The 13,903-nt window shown below is 41.3% G+C and overlaps 1 protein-coding gene and 1 long non-coding RNA gene across 5 annotated transcripts in view; one reads left to right on the top strand and one right to left on the bottom strand.

Annotated features, from left to right (window-relative positions):
- The window catches only part of ARHGEF28 (Rho guanine nucleotide exchange factor 28), a 209,692-nt gene that overhangs the window by 42,622 nt on the left and 153,167 nt on the right, over nucleotides 1-13,903 (top strand). For 3 of the 4 annotated variants that reach the window (XM_075838207.1, XM_075838170.1, XM_075838180.1), the window contains exons 3-4: nucleotides 1,576-1,723; nucleotides 3,852-4,142. In XM_075838207.1, the coding sequence (XP_075694322.1) occupies nucleotides 1,576-1,723; nucleotides 3,852-4,142 (439 nt within the window). Of the gene's footprint in view, nucleotides 1-1,575; nucleotides 1,724-3,851; nucleotides 4,143-10,348; nucleotides 10,408-13,903 lie in introns of those variants that run through there. The other variant, XM_075838188.1, reaches the window with a different exon arrangement.
- On the bottom strand, nucleotides 504-10,247 carry LOC142661032 (uncharacterized). Its single transcript, XR_012850618.1, has 3 exons — nucleotides 10,174-10,247; nucleotides 5,067-5,168; nucleotides 504-1,739 (listed from the first exon to the last, which is right to left on the bottom strand). It is a non-coding gene; the product is annotated as an uncharacterized LOC142661032 (long non-coding RNA).

Below are 13,903 nucleotides of genomic sequence, written 5' to 3' on the forward strand. Positions count from 1 at the left end.
GAACGGCCAAAAATAGGGCATGTCCCATTTTTTGACGGCCGGGTTTCAGGGGCCATGAAAAAATTGGTCCTTTGAATAGCCCCATTAGGGGTCTATTGTTCCTACTGCAGCCGCGTGACGGCCGTTTTTTGAACGGCCGGGAATCCCTGTTGTGTGCATAAGGGCTCAGACCTTCTATTGAAACCAATGTAGACCACAAGTTTAAAGACATGTCACGTTCATTTGATGTACCTGGCTGTTGACATGATATCTTCTGCTACTGGTAAACATGCACTATCATTCCTATCGTTGTATTTGTCTGTCTGCTGTGTTCATTTAATGGTTTCATTGTTTTTAACGTAAATTTTCTGGGCCACGGGTAGCCAGGCCCCTGTTGCTCAGCAACGATTACTTTTATCAAAGTGGCGGACATGGCATGAAAGTAAAAAAAAAAAAAAAGCTGCAAATTTTTACACATAAAATGGTTTTATGACATAAAAAAATAAAATCGTATCATTGGGTCATATGCTTTACAGTCTGCTTTAAATATTTTTCCCGATTTAATTTTGAGGCAGTTGAGCAATTTTTAGTACATTTAAGTGTTTTTAATTAACTTTGTGTATTTTGGGTTTTCTTTTTACAGAGTTTGATTTCTGTATCCTATAGAGTTTTGAGCTTTTTGGTAAATACTTTTTATGTAAATGTGGTTATGAGACCGTGCCAACCAGTGTTCCAGATGAATGTCACCATGTCTTCAAAGCATCCAAGTTCTGCAAGTAAGGCCTCATGCGCACGATCGTGCTTTTGCGGCCGCAATTTATATGCATTTTTGCTGAAAAATTGCGGACCCATTCTTTTCTATGGCCCCATGCACGCAACCGTAGTTTACATGGTGAAGGGGGCCGCAAATCCAGACCGCAAAAACTCAGGACATGTCATTTTACAGTCTGGATTTGCGGATTCACCAATACTGGTGAATTGTTGTAGATCTGTAAGTCCTAATGACACACGTATGCGTGGTTTTCTGAACCGCAAAACCAAAGCGGTCGTGTTCATGAGGCCTTAGAAATAGAGACAGAGAGAAATTCTGACAAGTATTCACTTCTATGAATTGTCGGTATGTGTTACATTTAATATAGCAAGGCAGCCACATGCGGCTCGTGGGTCTTTTTCTTTGATGCTCTTGTCTCTCCAACCCCATGACAAAGTGTCTAGATTCTTGGCACTGTCATGGAATACCAGACTTCCGCAGTAACTGCTCAGTGGGCACTTTTATGTGATTATTTTATGGTCACTGCTATGTGAAGGCCTTATTTTATGGGTCTGTGTGTATGGTGGGCGCAACGGAATGGGCATTTTGGAGGTGTGGGACATATTTCTATGATTTCATGAACGGCAGCGAGACTTTATTGTGGCTCCCCATTCTGATGAAACTTCTAGACCAATTACATTTAATAGAAATGAACACCGCACGAGCTTGGACCAGGCTGTTGGGAATGAATTCACCCAGCAATGGGTTCACTAACTGGGAGAACAACATGATAACATGGGTCCCAGGCCATAATGTAGTGCTGATGCTTGATGTTTATTTTCCAGGGTCAGATGACTGTATTTGCACAGTTTGGTGAAGATTTCCATCTCCCAGAAGATGCAGAGTTTTACTTTGTTTACAATGGGTCCAGTCACAGGCATGTGTCGTTTGCTGAGCGCCTCAGTTCTAATTCTCTGCGATCCATTTTCCCAGGTCAGAAAAGTTTTCCCTAAAAGGAAATCAATCTAAATATGTTTGTGCCAATTTAATTTCGACTGAGCCAGTGCTAACAAGACTGTTTATCCTTTTTTCTATTACCCAATTTTACAAGTCGGAATTGATTCTATTGTAACATGTGAATTTGATCTAGAGATCCACTGTTTGCTGCAAGCTTGTCTTCTGTAACCCTTGGCGATCCGCTATTATCGCCAGTAGTAGTTCTGTGCAGCCAGCTATTTTACCTGTAGCAGCTACTAAATGGCAAAAGTAGTATTGCATGGTGCCCAAAAATACTACTACTAATAATAATCGTTATTTATATTACGCCACATATTACGCAGCGCTTTACAATTTAAAGAGGCTCTGTCACCAGATTATAAGTGCCCCTTCTCCTACATAATCTGATCGGCGCTGTAATGTACAGGGTGGGCCATTTATATGGATACACCTAAATAAAATGGGAATGGTTGGTGATATTAACTTCCTGTTTGTGGCACATTAGTATATGGGAGGGGGGAAACTTTTCAAGCTGGGTGTTGACCATGTCGGCCATTTTGAAGTCGGCCATTTTGTATCCAACTTTAGTTTTTTCAATGGGAAGAGGGTCATGTGACACCTCAAACTTATCGAGAATTTCACAAGAAAAACAATGGTGGGCTTGGTTTTAACGTTACTTTATTCTTTCATGAGTTATTTACAAGTTTCTGACCACTTATAAAATGTGTTCATAGTGCTGCCCATTGTGTTGGATTGTCAATGCAACCCTCTTCTCCCACTCTTCACACACTGATAGCAACACCGCAGAAGAAATGCCTCCCGATCTGACCCCCTTAGACTTTTTTATCTTTGGGGTCATCTGAAGGCAATTGTCTATGCTGTGAAGATACGAGATGTGCAGCAACTGAAACTACGGATACTGGAAGCCTGTGCTAGCATTTCTTCTGCAGTGTTGCTATCAGTGTGTGAAGAGTGGGAGAAGAGGGTTGCATTGACAATCAAACACAATGGGCAGCACTATGAACACATTTTATAAGTGGTCAGAAACTTGTAAATAACTCATGAAAGAATAAAGTAACGTTAAAACCAAGCCCACCATTGTTTTTCTTGTGAAATTCTCGATAAGTTTGAGGTGTCACATGACCCTCTTCCCATTGAAAAAACTAAAGTTGGATACAAAATGGCCGACTTCAAAATGGCCGACATGGTCAACACCCAGCTTGAAAAGTTTCCCCCCTCCCATATACTAATGTGCCACAAACAGGAAGTTAATATCACCAACCATTCCCATTTTATTTAGGTGTATCCATATAAATGGCCCACCCTGTAGATAACAGCAGTGGTTTTTATTTTGAAAAACGATCATTTTTGAGCAAGTTATGAGCAATTTTAGATTTATGCTAATGAGTTTCTCAGTAGACAACTGGGCGTGTTTTTACTTTTTACCAACTGGGTGTTGTACAGATGAGTGTATGACGCGGACCAATCAGTGACCAATCAGCGTCATACACTTCTCATTGTTCCAGCCCAGCATGATCCACAGTACAGTGTGATTGGGCAGTGATAGAAGCTGGGCTGGAACAATGAGGAGTGCATGATGCTGATTGGTCACTGATTGGTCAGCGTCATACACTCATCTGTACAACACCCAGTTGGTAAAAAGTAAAAACACGCCCAGTTGTCTATTAAGAAACTAATTAGCATAAATCTAAAATTGCTCATAACTTGCTAAAAAATGATCGGTTTTCAAAATAAAAACCGCTGCTGTTATCTACATTACAGCGCCGATCAGGTTATGTAGGCGATAGGGAATTTATAATCTGGTGACAGAGCCTCTTTAATGGGTGACTAACAAGTCCATTGAGGTTGCTTTGGCTAAGACGTCTATATCCCCTAATAGGAGATATGGAAAGGGGTTGTCCTGATGGGACAACCACTTGAATTCATTCCATAAGGTGCATTGAACTAAAAGGACAAAGATTTTTGCCAACATCGAATCTGGAAATATAAACCATAAGGAAGATTTATAGTTTATCTGATAAATAAAGCATTTTGACTTATACAAATTCTGTCTCCGCTGCCCACTCTAATAAAGTTTCTCTTTCTTTTTTTCTATGTTTTTCAGGACACAATTGCCCAGAGTCATTAAGTGTCACTGTCTGTATGCACACGCACGGCTATTCTCCAGTGATTGTGGCTTGCACATCTATATCTTATGTACGGGATGGAGCATGCAGCATATCGCACTCTCTAAAAAGTCATTGTGATCGTCTAACTTGCTCCAGCCATCAGACCATACTTGAAGAGTTTGATGTGTCTCTCCAGGACTTGATCTTGCTCGACCGCAATATGATGCTCTGTTTACTGCATGAGGACGTAACTCCTTGGAACATTTTGGGATCGTATTCTCAGTCGGGTAAGGTTGCTTCATAGGCGATTGTGTGTTTTACTTGTATAATATTACTATAGAAATGATCACTTTTAATAACCATCTAGTATAGCTGTAAATTCTAGCTTCTACAGCATTGAGCATGCTACTGTTTTACCCATAAACACTGTAATGATAGAGCCGTGCTACCTAATCGTATTTATGGCTGGGTGCAGTGAGCATCTTTATATAAATATGGCATGGTGGGTATTGTTGGACCTACCAGAGAAAATTATTAGAATCATCTACTTTTTATAGAACATTTGCACCTCTACTTTTAATTGCATCTTAAACTTTGTCACTGTGCACACACGACATATCATCAATAAAATCTAACAGGTTATTTGTGAATCCGCCCATAGTAAAGTTTGCTCCAAATGGTTTACTCTTGTGCTGAACTTTTAAAGGGTTATTCCCATCTTATAAAGTGATGGCATATCCCCAGGATTTTCCATCACTTTGATCGGTGGGGGTCCGACGCTAGGACCCCTTTTGATCCTGAGAATGAAGCGCCTGCAGCGCTGAGTTATCGCTGCGTGCCCTTTTACATTTTCCCTGAGCAGCGGCGCTCCCGGTCACCTGTGAATGGGGTCGTGCTGCAGTTCCCTACACAGCGTGTGGCCGAGCGCCAACGTGCAGGGAAAGACAGCGCTAAGCAGAACTGTTTCCCCTCTATTTTCAGGATCGGTAAGGGTTCCAGAGGTTGGACCCCTACTGATCATAAAGTGGTGGCATATGCTAGTATTATATCATCACTTTATAAAATGGAAATACCCTTTTAAAGGCCCATTATTGGATCAGGTCCTAGACCCAGCAGAAGTTCCTCTTGCACTCTGATGAGCCAGCGCGAACCTGATTATGGAAGATTAAAAAGACCAGAAAGTACTAATAAGTTGCATTCAGATTTCTCACCTGGTTGGCGTTTCCTCTGGGCCTAGAACAGATGTCATCTACCGCACTACTCTTCAAGGATCAGACTGTATGTAAGAAGTGTTGCTGAAAGGGGACCATAACCTGTGAACGGAGAGAGACTAATATGCAGCGTGAATGTCATTTGTGAGTGGAATTGTGTTTATATTGGTCTTTATGGATATTTGAAGGAAACTGTACCATACGGTCTCTGCTTTGGTAAAGGATTTATTAGACGACGATTGAATTTATCTACAATAAAATCGCTGTTTGGAATTCCAATGTTGAAATGACCTCTTGCTTTGCGTCGTAGACAGTTTATGCAGTTTTTGCTTCCTTTATTGACCACTTCCAGTGGGGCTTCATGCAGTTTTAGCTGTCCTTTTTCCATTACACGTTTTGCAGTCTGAGGTTATCCGACCTTCTTTTCTACCTACTTATGTCTAGGTCATAACATCATTATTTACGTTCCAGGAATTCTCACTCTGTTCTACAAGGAGAAAGAACTAGAATAGTGACCTCTATTGCACTCGTTCCTCTTTAGTTGTTATCCTCTGCTGTATATATAAAACATTTTGAGAGAACCTGCTGATCACGGGGAAGCATCTCTCCGATAGGTAAATGCCTGTAATAGGCTTGTCGTCTTATAGAAGTGTATTCTGGCCGTCAGTGCAAAGTCTATCCTGCAGTGAACGTATCAATAAGGACAAGTTGACTGTACGTCAGCAGTAAATATACCACTAGCAGGGCTAGGAATGTACTAATAGTAAACGGCCATATATTTTTTTTCTTTGTTTTTGAGCTGACTGCTCCAAGAATGAAAGAGCGGTGGTAGTATCCCTACAAGATGAAAGCCTAAGCGGCCAACAGTCACTTAACCCTCCACTCCACCTTCTGCTTTCCTGTCCCCATGAGCTTCCTGCTTCATAATGCTGTCCATTGTTCCATGTGTTTTTATGCTTCCGGGACAGTCTGTGGCGACATAATATTGTGCACAGGCTGCCTCAAACTTTCAGTGGCCAAGAAGAAACTTTGATGACGAAGAAGGTCATCGGTTACAGAGTTACACCATAAATTGTTTTTTTGGCAAATTGTTGTTTTTTTTTCTGTTCAGTTTTAAAGCTGATTACACTGATATCTGGTAGACCTGTCCAGCAGTATTTATAGCTGACTGGAAGCCTTAATAATTGGGCTCACTGCTGCCCATTGCCTGATTTATGGTCTACACTGGAAGAGCTAGAGTGTGGCCAGTGGTATTTTTTACCATCTGTACTGTACAGACTGAGCAGGAGCTGTATTAGTGTGGTGGTTTGTGTTCCTGCTAGATAGACTTGTGGGGAACTCTTAACCCCTTAATGACCGGGCATGTTTGTACCTTAATGACCAAGCCAGATTTGTCAAATCTGGTATGTCTGACTTTATCAGAGAATAACTCTGTGAAAGTTTTGAATATCCAAGTAATTCTGACATTGTTTTTTCGTCACATGTTGTACTTTATTTTAGTGGTAAAAGTAGACTGATACGATTTGCGGAAATTAATAAAAAAATAGAAAAATTGAAGAAATTTTGTAAAAATTACCATTTTCCCCTATTTTTAACTGCAATATGTCACATATGTACACACATACTGTACAATTTTTTTAATTAAATATATATTTCTATCTCTTTACTCCATTTTGGCAGCACTTTTGAAAAAATAAAATAAATTTTCAGCAATTTAGAGGACTTACAAATTGAATAATAATTTTATAAATTTTGAAGTACATTTTGTTTTCCGGCACCAAGCCAGGTTTTCAGAGGCTCATAGGTCTCAGAGTGATGGAAACCCCCACAAATGACCCCATTTAGAAAACTAGACCCCTTAAGGTATTTACCTAAGGGTATAGTAAGTATTTTGACCCCACAGTTTTTTGCTAAATTTAATACATAGCAGGTGAAAAAAAAAATAAATTCACTTTTTTCATAAAAGTATCAGTTTGAAGACCAATTTCTTTGTAAAGCGACCATGAGAATGAAGAAACACACCACAAAATCTATCACCCTGTTTCTCCTGTTTTCAAAAATACCAACATTGTGGCCCTAATGCGCTGCCTGGACACACGGCAGGACCCAAAATGAAGGGAGCACCCGGAGGCTTTCAGGACTCATATTTTGCTTGAAAATGTTTTAGGCCCCACTGTACATTTGGAGAGGCTTTGAGCTGCCAAAACGATAGAAACTCCCCATAAACGACCCCATTTAGAAAACTAGACCCCATAAGGTATTTATTTAGGGGTATAGTAATTATTTTGACCACACAGTTCTTTGCTAAATTTAATGCATAGCAGGTGAAAAAAATAATAATTTCACTTTTTTCCTAAAAGTATTTGTTTGAAGACCGATTTCTTTGTAAAGTGACCATGAAAATGAAGAAACACACCCCAAAATCTATCACCCTCTTTCTCCTGTTTTCAAAAATACCCACATTGTGGCCCTAATGCGTTGCCTGGACACACGGCAGGGCCCCAAAGGAAGGGAACACCCGGAGGCTTTCAGGACTCATATTTTGCTTGAAAATGTTTTAGGCCCCAATGTACATTTGGAGAAGCTTTGAGCTGCCAGAATGATAGAAACTCCCCATAAACGACCCCATTTCGAAAACTAGACCCCTTAAGGTATTTATCTAGGGGTATAGTTAGCATTTTGACCACACAGGTTTTTCGCTAAATATATTGAAATTAGTCTGTAAGAATTAAAATGTACTTTTTTTCTGAAACAACATAGAAATTTTTATTATTTACAAGGAATAACGAAGAAAATGCACCCCAACATTTGTAAAGCAATGTCTCCCGATTACGACAATACCCCATATGTGGTAATAAACTGCTGTTTGGACCCACAGCAGGGCTCAGAGTGGAAGGAGCGCCATTTGGATTTATGATTTTGCTGGAATGGTTTTCGGTGCCATGTCGCATTTGCAATGCACTGGAGGGACCAAAACAGTGGAAACCCACCAAAAGTGACCCCATTTTGGAAAAACCTTCAAGGAATTTTTCTAGGGGTATAGTGAGCATTTACACCCCACGGGTCTTTTGCAGAGTTTATTAGAATTAGGGCGCGAAAATTAATATCAAAATTTTTTCCACTAAAATGTTGCATTTTCTCATTTTCACAAGGGATAAAGGAGGAAAAAAACAACCATTTTTTTATAAAGCAATTTCTCCCGAGTACGGAAATACCCCACATGTGGTCATACGTTTTTTCATTAGAAATGAATTAACCCTTTCAGGACTGATCCATTTTTTGCTTTCATATTTTAGATTTTCACTCCCCGCTTTCCAAGAGCCATAACTTTTTTATTTTTCCATCAATAGAGTGGTGTGAGGGCTTATTTGTTGCGGGACAATCTGTAGTTTTCATTGGTACCATTTTGGGGTACATGCGATTTTTTTTTGATCACTTTTTATTCAATTTTTTTGCAATCCTGAGCAAAAAACAGGAATTCTGACACCGTTTTTTTAGGGTTTTTTTTTGCGGCGCTCACCGTACGCAATAAATGACATTTTTACTTTATTCTTCGGGTTGGTACGATTACGGCGATACCATATGTATATAGGTTTGGTCCTTTTTTTTAGCGTTTGCGCAATAAAATGACTTATTTATAAAAAAAAAAAATTCTGTGTCACCATATTATGAGAGCCATAATTTTTTAATTTTTTAGTCAAAAAAGCTGTGTAAGGGCTTGTTTTTTGCGGGACGGATAGAAGTTTTTATTGGTACTATTTTCGGGTACATGCGACTTTTTGATCACTTTTTATTCTTTATTTAGGGAGCGGTGGTGACCCAAAAAATTGCGATTCTGTCGTAGTTTTTTATTGATTTTTTTTTGGGGTGTTCATCGTGCGGGAAAAATAACATTATAGTTTTATAGTTGGGTTCGTTACGAACGCGGTGATACCAGATATGTGTACTTTTTTAACGTGTTCATTTTTTTTCTATAATAAAAGTCTTATTATAGGAAAAAAAGCATTTAGTGTTTATAGAACTTATAACTTTTATTTTTACACTTTTTTTAAAACATTTTTATTACTTTTTTTTACTTTTTTAACTTGTCCCACTAGGGGACACTTAGTCTTGCAGCTTTGATCGCTGCTAGAGTACATTACACTACACACGTAGTGTAATGTACTCTAACTGTCATTGTGACGTGACTGTCACACTGACAGGAAGCAGAGGAGGAACGGCCGGAGGCTGTTCCTCCGAGGCTTCCGTGCATGGCAACCCGGAGGTCATTATCTGACCTCCGATTGCCGTGACAAGCATCGGTAGCCCCCACGATCACTTCGTGGGGGCTGCTGATGTGCTTCAAACCACTTAAATGCGGCGACGGCAATCCGTCGCCGCACTTAAGGGGTTAACTGCCGAAATCAGCGGCGATGGTCCGCTGTCCGGCGATTCTGATGTCTCAGCTGTCGGGGACAGCTGTCAGCGCGGGTCTGTCACTCTGTGTTTACACAGAGTGACAGTTTGAAATGCGGACGAAAATGTACGTCATGGTGCGGGAACTAGCAGCCGACCATGACGTACATTTTCGTCCTTGGTCGTTAAGGGGTTAAAGAGGCTCTGTCACCAAATTATCAAATCCCTATCTCCTATTAAATGTGATGGGCGCTGCAATGTAGATAACAGCAACGTTTTTTTTTTAAAAAGATCATTTTTGCCCAAGTTATGAGCAATTTTATATTTATGCAAATGAGCTTTTCAATGGACAACTGGGCGTGTTTTCTCGTTTTACCAACTGGGCGTGTTTTCTCGTTTTACCAACTCGGCGTGTATGGTGTTTTTACCAACTGGGCGTGTATGGTGTTTTTACCAACTGGGCGTGTATGGTGTTTTTACCAACTGGGCGTGTATTGTGTTTTTACCAACTGGGCGTTGTGAATAGAAGTGTATGACGCTGACAAATCCGCATCATACACTGCTCATCGTTCCCACCCAGCTTCTTTCACAGCAGACACAGCGTGACGTCACCCACAGGTCCTTCAACCTTGTCGTCGGACAAAGAAGATACATCGGCTCCAGGCGTTCAAAAGGTTAATATGTTTGTCTCTAGGGAGTTTGCTATGCTTACCTGCACATGGTGATGCTGCAAATTCAACTGTACTCTCTGACGTCTGGAGCGAATGTGTCTTCTCTCTTCCGACGCCAAGGTTGAAGGACCTGTGGGTGACGTCACGCTGTGTCTGCAGTGAAAGAAGCTGGCTGGGAATGATGACGTCACCCACAGGTCCTTCAACCTTGGCGTCGGAAGAGAGCAGACACATCCGCTCCAGGCGTCAGAGAGTACAGTGCAGGGTATGTGCAGGTAAGCATAGCAAACTCCCTAGAGACAAGCATATTCACCTTTTGGACTCCTGCAGCCGATGTATCTTCTTTGTCCGACGACAAGGTTGAAGGACCTGTGGGTGACGTCACGCTGTGTCTGTTGTGAAAGAAGCTGTGTGCGTGTGCATGTCGGACTCTACTGTGATGTCACTTAAGAGAGCATCATAAATACATCAATTGTGTATATTTATACCCTGTGCTTTATGATGTCACAATTGATTGAAACACAAATACTCAAAACAATGGAGCATGTTGTAAACACCAAAAATTATCTGTCTTTATAGGCTGCACTTTTTTGTGATGTCAAGAGATCGTCATGAATATATTAGCAATAGTGTGCATCATAAATCTAAGAAACAATGGAGAGCATTGTAAATGTTACAAGTAATGGAGCGAGTCATGAATGCATGAAACCTCGGTGCGCCATGGGTGCACATGACGGCGGAATGGGTAAACCAAAACAAAAAACACCGGACTCCTTGGGGCTGGCACAGTGGTAAATGATCAACATCATTCCCATTCAAATAAATGTGCTTTCCTAGTAATACAAGGAAAAGCCGGGTCCTCAAGAGCAAGAGACACTCTTTGTTGTTCTGTTCCTCTATGCTCTATTAGATCGGAAGTATGGCCCAACATTTACCTTTGACTTTAAAACTGTGACGTATGCGTTTTAAGAGGTAGAAATGAGGAGCTTTCATGGATTAAAATGTTCCATTATTGCACTTGTTAGGCCCTGTACACACACAGTTTTTTGCAGGCAGAAAATTCTGCCTGGAAAAATCAGCTCCGGTTTTTTGAAGTGGTTTTGCACCACAGGCGTATTTTGCCACGTCTTTTGAGGCGTTTTTTTACATCTTTCTTCAACAGGCAAAGGAAAAAACTGCAAGTGTTTTCTTTGGCCATAAAACGCAGCGGCCATTTGCTTGTTTGTTTCCGCAGCAAAAATCTCTGTGTGAACAGGGCCTTAAAGGGGTTTTCTCATTTATGTAAATCTTATTGTATAATCAAATGTTCTGCAACATTCTCATATACTTTCCTTTTTCAATTCTTCACCGTTTTCTAAAGGTTATAGTAGTTGCAAACATTCAGCTGTGAGAATATTGGGTCTGTAAACCAGGAATATTCCCCTTCACTGACATCAAGCACAGATTTTGAAAATAGTAAGGAAGTAAGCCACCAGGTATATTAGAAAGTTGCAAAACCTATTTCTGGCCTGCCCATAACCAGTATCTCGGTCACCGCTCAGTGGTATTTGTCACGTGTCGTTTGTTTTGTGCCGCCCAGAGTTTTCTCCATTTCCCATGGTCATTACGGTCATTTGCAAACACATTTATCTTTTGTCATGAACTAGATGTAAGGAAATTGTTTGTACAGTTCAGTTTTTCACATGTCTGATGTATCTTTATGCCGTTATTTCCTCCTCCTCCTTCTGTCGTTTTTGCTTTGTGGTGGTGCTGGCCTTTGACCCTTGCTCAGTTGGATATATGTAAGGCCTGTTGCGTCTGCTGTTGAGTCCGCTCGATATAGACATTCCACGTAATGTGTTTTCCTGGTCATAATGTATCTCGGCGCTATGCAGCTGCACCACTGCAGGGTATGAGCATACAGGAAAGGTGGGTTACTCGAAGGCCATGGGAATAGCCATTTGTATGACTGGGATTTATTCTGAACCTGTCCCATTGCTTGGTAGATAGTAGTCTGCCTTTTTTTTACTTGTCTGATAAATGCAGACCCTTGACATAAGCAGAGAGGTTTCCGGTATATAAAGAAAAATATTGCTGTGCCGCAGTGATCCCTTTAAGTTATGCGCTCTTGAAAGGGAAGAGTAACGCTGGGTTCTCACATGCGTTCGTTTTTCCGTTCTGCTCCATCATAGGAGCAGAGCAACGAAAAAAAGTGCCGGATCCGTTGCATGACTGACACTAACGGCGCCCGACAGAACCCATTGGCTTTATTAGGTGCCGTGGGGGTTTTTGTCATGGTGTCTGTCTTTTTACTGGAAACCATAGCACAGCATGCTGCACATTGTTTTGTTTTTTTCTCCCCATTTTGGAGTGAATCTGTGAACTTCGTTTGTGAGGCGGTTTAGAAGCACGCAAAGTATGTGACACAATACTATGGAGCTGTAGGCACTCCGGGTGCTGTTGTGGCGCGCTCCGTGTGGCGAAGTATTACATCATTTTCTTTGTGGTATTCGCCATAAGGTGATGGAGATATTCTCTCCTTAAGGGTATGTGCACACAGTAGCAGGCTTTTACGTTTAAAAGACACTGTTTTCAGGAGAAAACAGCTGCCTCGTTTCAGCCGTAAAAGCTCCTCCTCGCATTATGTGAGGCGTCTGTGACGCTCGTAAATCTTGAGCTGTGCTTCATTTAGTTCAATGAAGAACGGCTCAAATTACGTTGCAAAGAAGTGTCCTGCACTTCTTTGCCGAGGCAGTCAATTTACGCGTCGTCGTTTGACAGCTGTCAAACGACGACGCGTAAATTACAGGTTGTCTGCACAGTAAGTCGGCAAACCCATTCAAATTAATGGGCAGATGTTTGCCGACGTATTGTAGCCCTATTTTCAGACGTAAAACGAGGCAGAATACGCCTCGTTTACGTCTGAAAATAGGTCGTGTGAACCCAGCCTTAGGCATAGTCGACTAAGCTATTTCCACTAAAGAAAGGGAAACCCTATGGAACGGCAACAAACGGAAACCATTTGCAACGGAAGCATTCCCGTTGAAATCAATGGTAATGCCGACGGAAGCTATGGTTTCCGTTCATGGGTTGCTCTGACGGAAAGCTGCAGCGGAACCCATGAGCTGACACCACCGCTGATGTGAACAGGCCCCAACACCCCTATTTCTTCTAATGGTCAGTGTAGGCAGCCTAAGGTTACTTATTGTACGGAGTATTAATAGGATACTTCTGCATGGGCCTCTACCATACGCCTGTCTGCCTCTGATTTCAAATGAAAGCATGCAGAGGTTTATTCTGTTATTTTCTGTCAGAATAAAATGGTGGCACGCTACATCGGATGCTGTATGTACAACCAGCAGAGGACGGAGCCTGTACGACCGCACATGGAGGCCATGTTGCTCTATACGTTACTGCCATGCGGTGCCTCATCAAATGCAAATATGCCATTACAAATCAGGTTTGCAAGCTTCTGTAGCGCCACAATGCGGATTATAAAAATGTTTGCTCTTTTAACACTGGTATAGAGTGCAAGTTACAGTAGTAGAAAGTGTGACCCTATATCCTGCTCCTGGCCTTGTTTCATCTTCATGCAGCAGTTGGATAACTAAACTTTTCAGGAAATTATTTCAGAAGTTCGCATAAGGAATATTCACATGGCCAAAACCGCAGAGACAAACCACCTTTTTTTTTTCTCTGTAAAACCGTGTGCTGTGGTAGTATGGAGCCATAGGGGACTCTGTATGCCGCCGCACAGCCTCCTGCTTACTCTGCATGAGGATCTGGGATCTG

This window comes from Rhinoderma darwinii, chromosome 1, assembly GCF_050947455.1.
Source record: "Rhinoderma darwinii isolate aRhiDar2 chromosome 1, aRhiDar2.hap1, whole genome shotgun sequence".
Classification (NCBI taxonomy): Eukaryota; Metazoa; Chordata; class Amphibia; order Anura; family Rhinodermatidae; genus Rhinoderma; species Rhinoderma darwinii.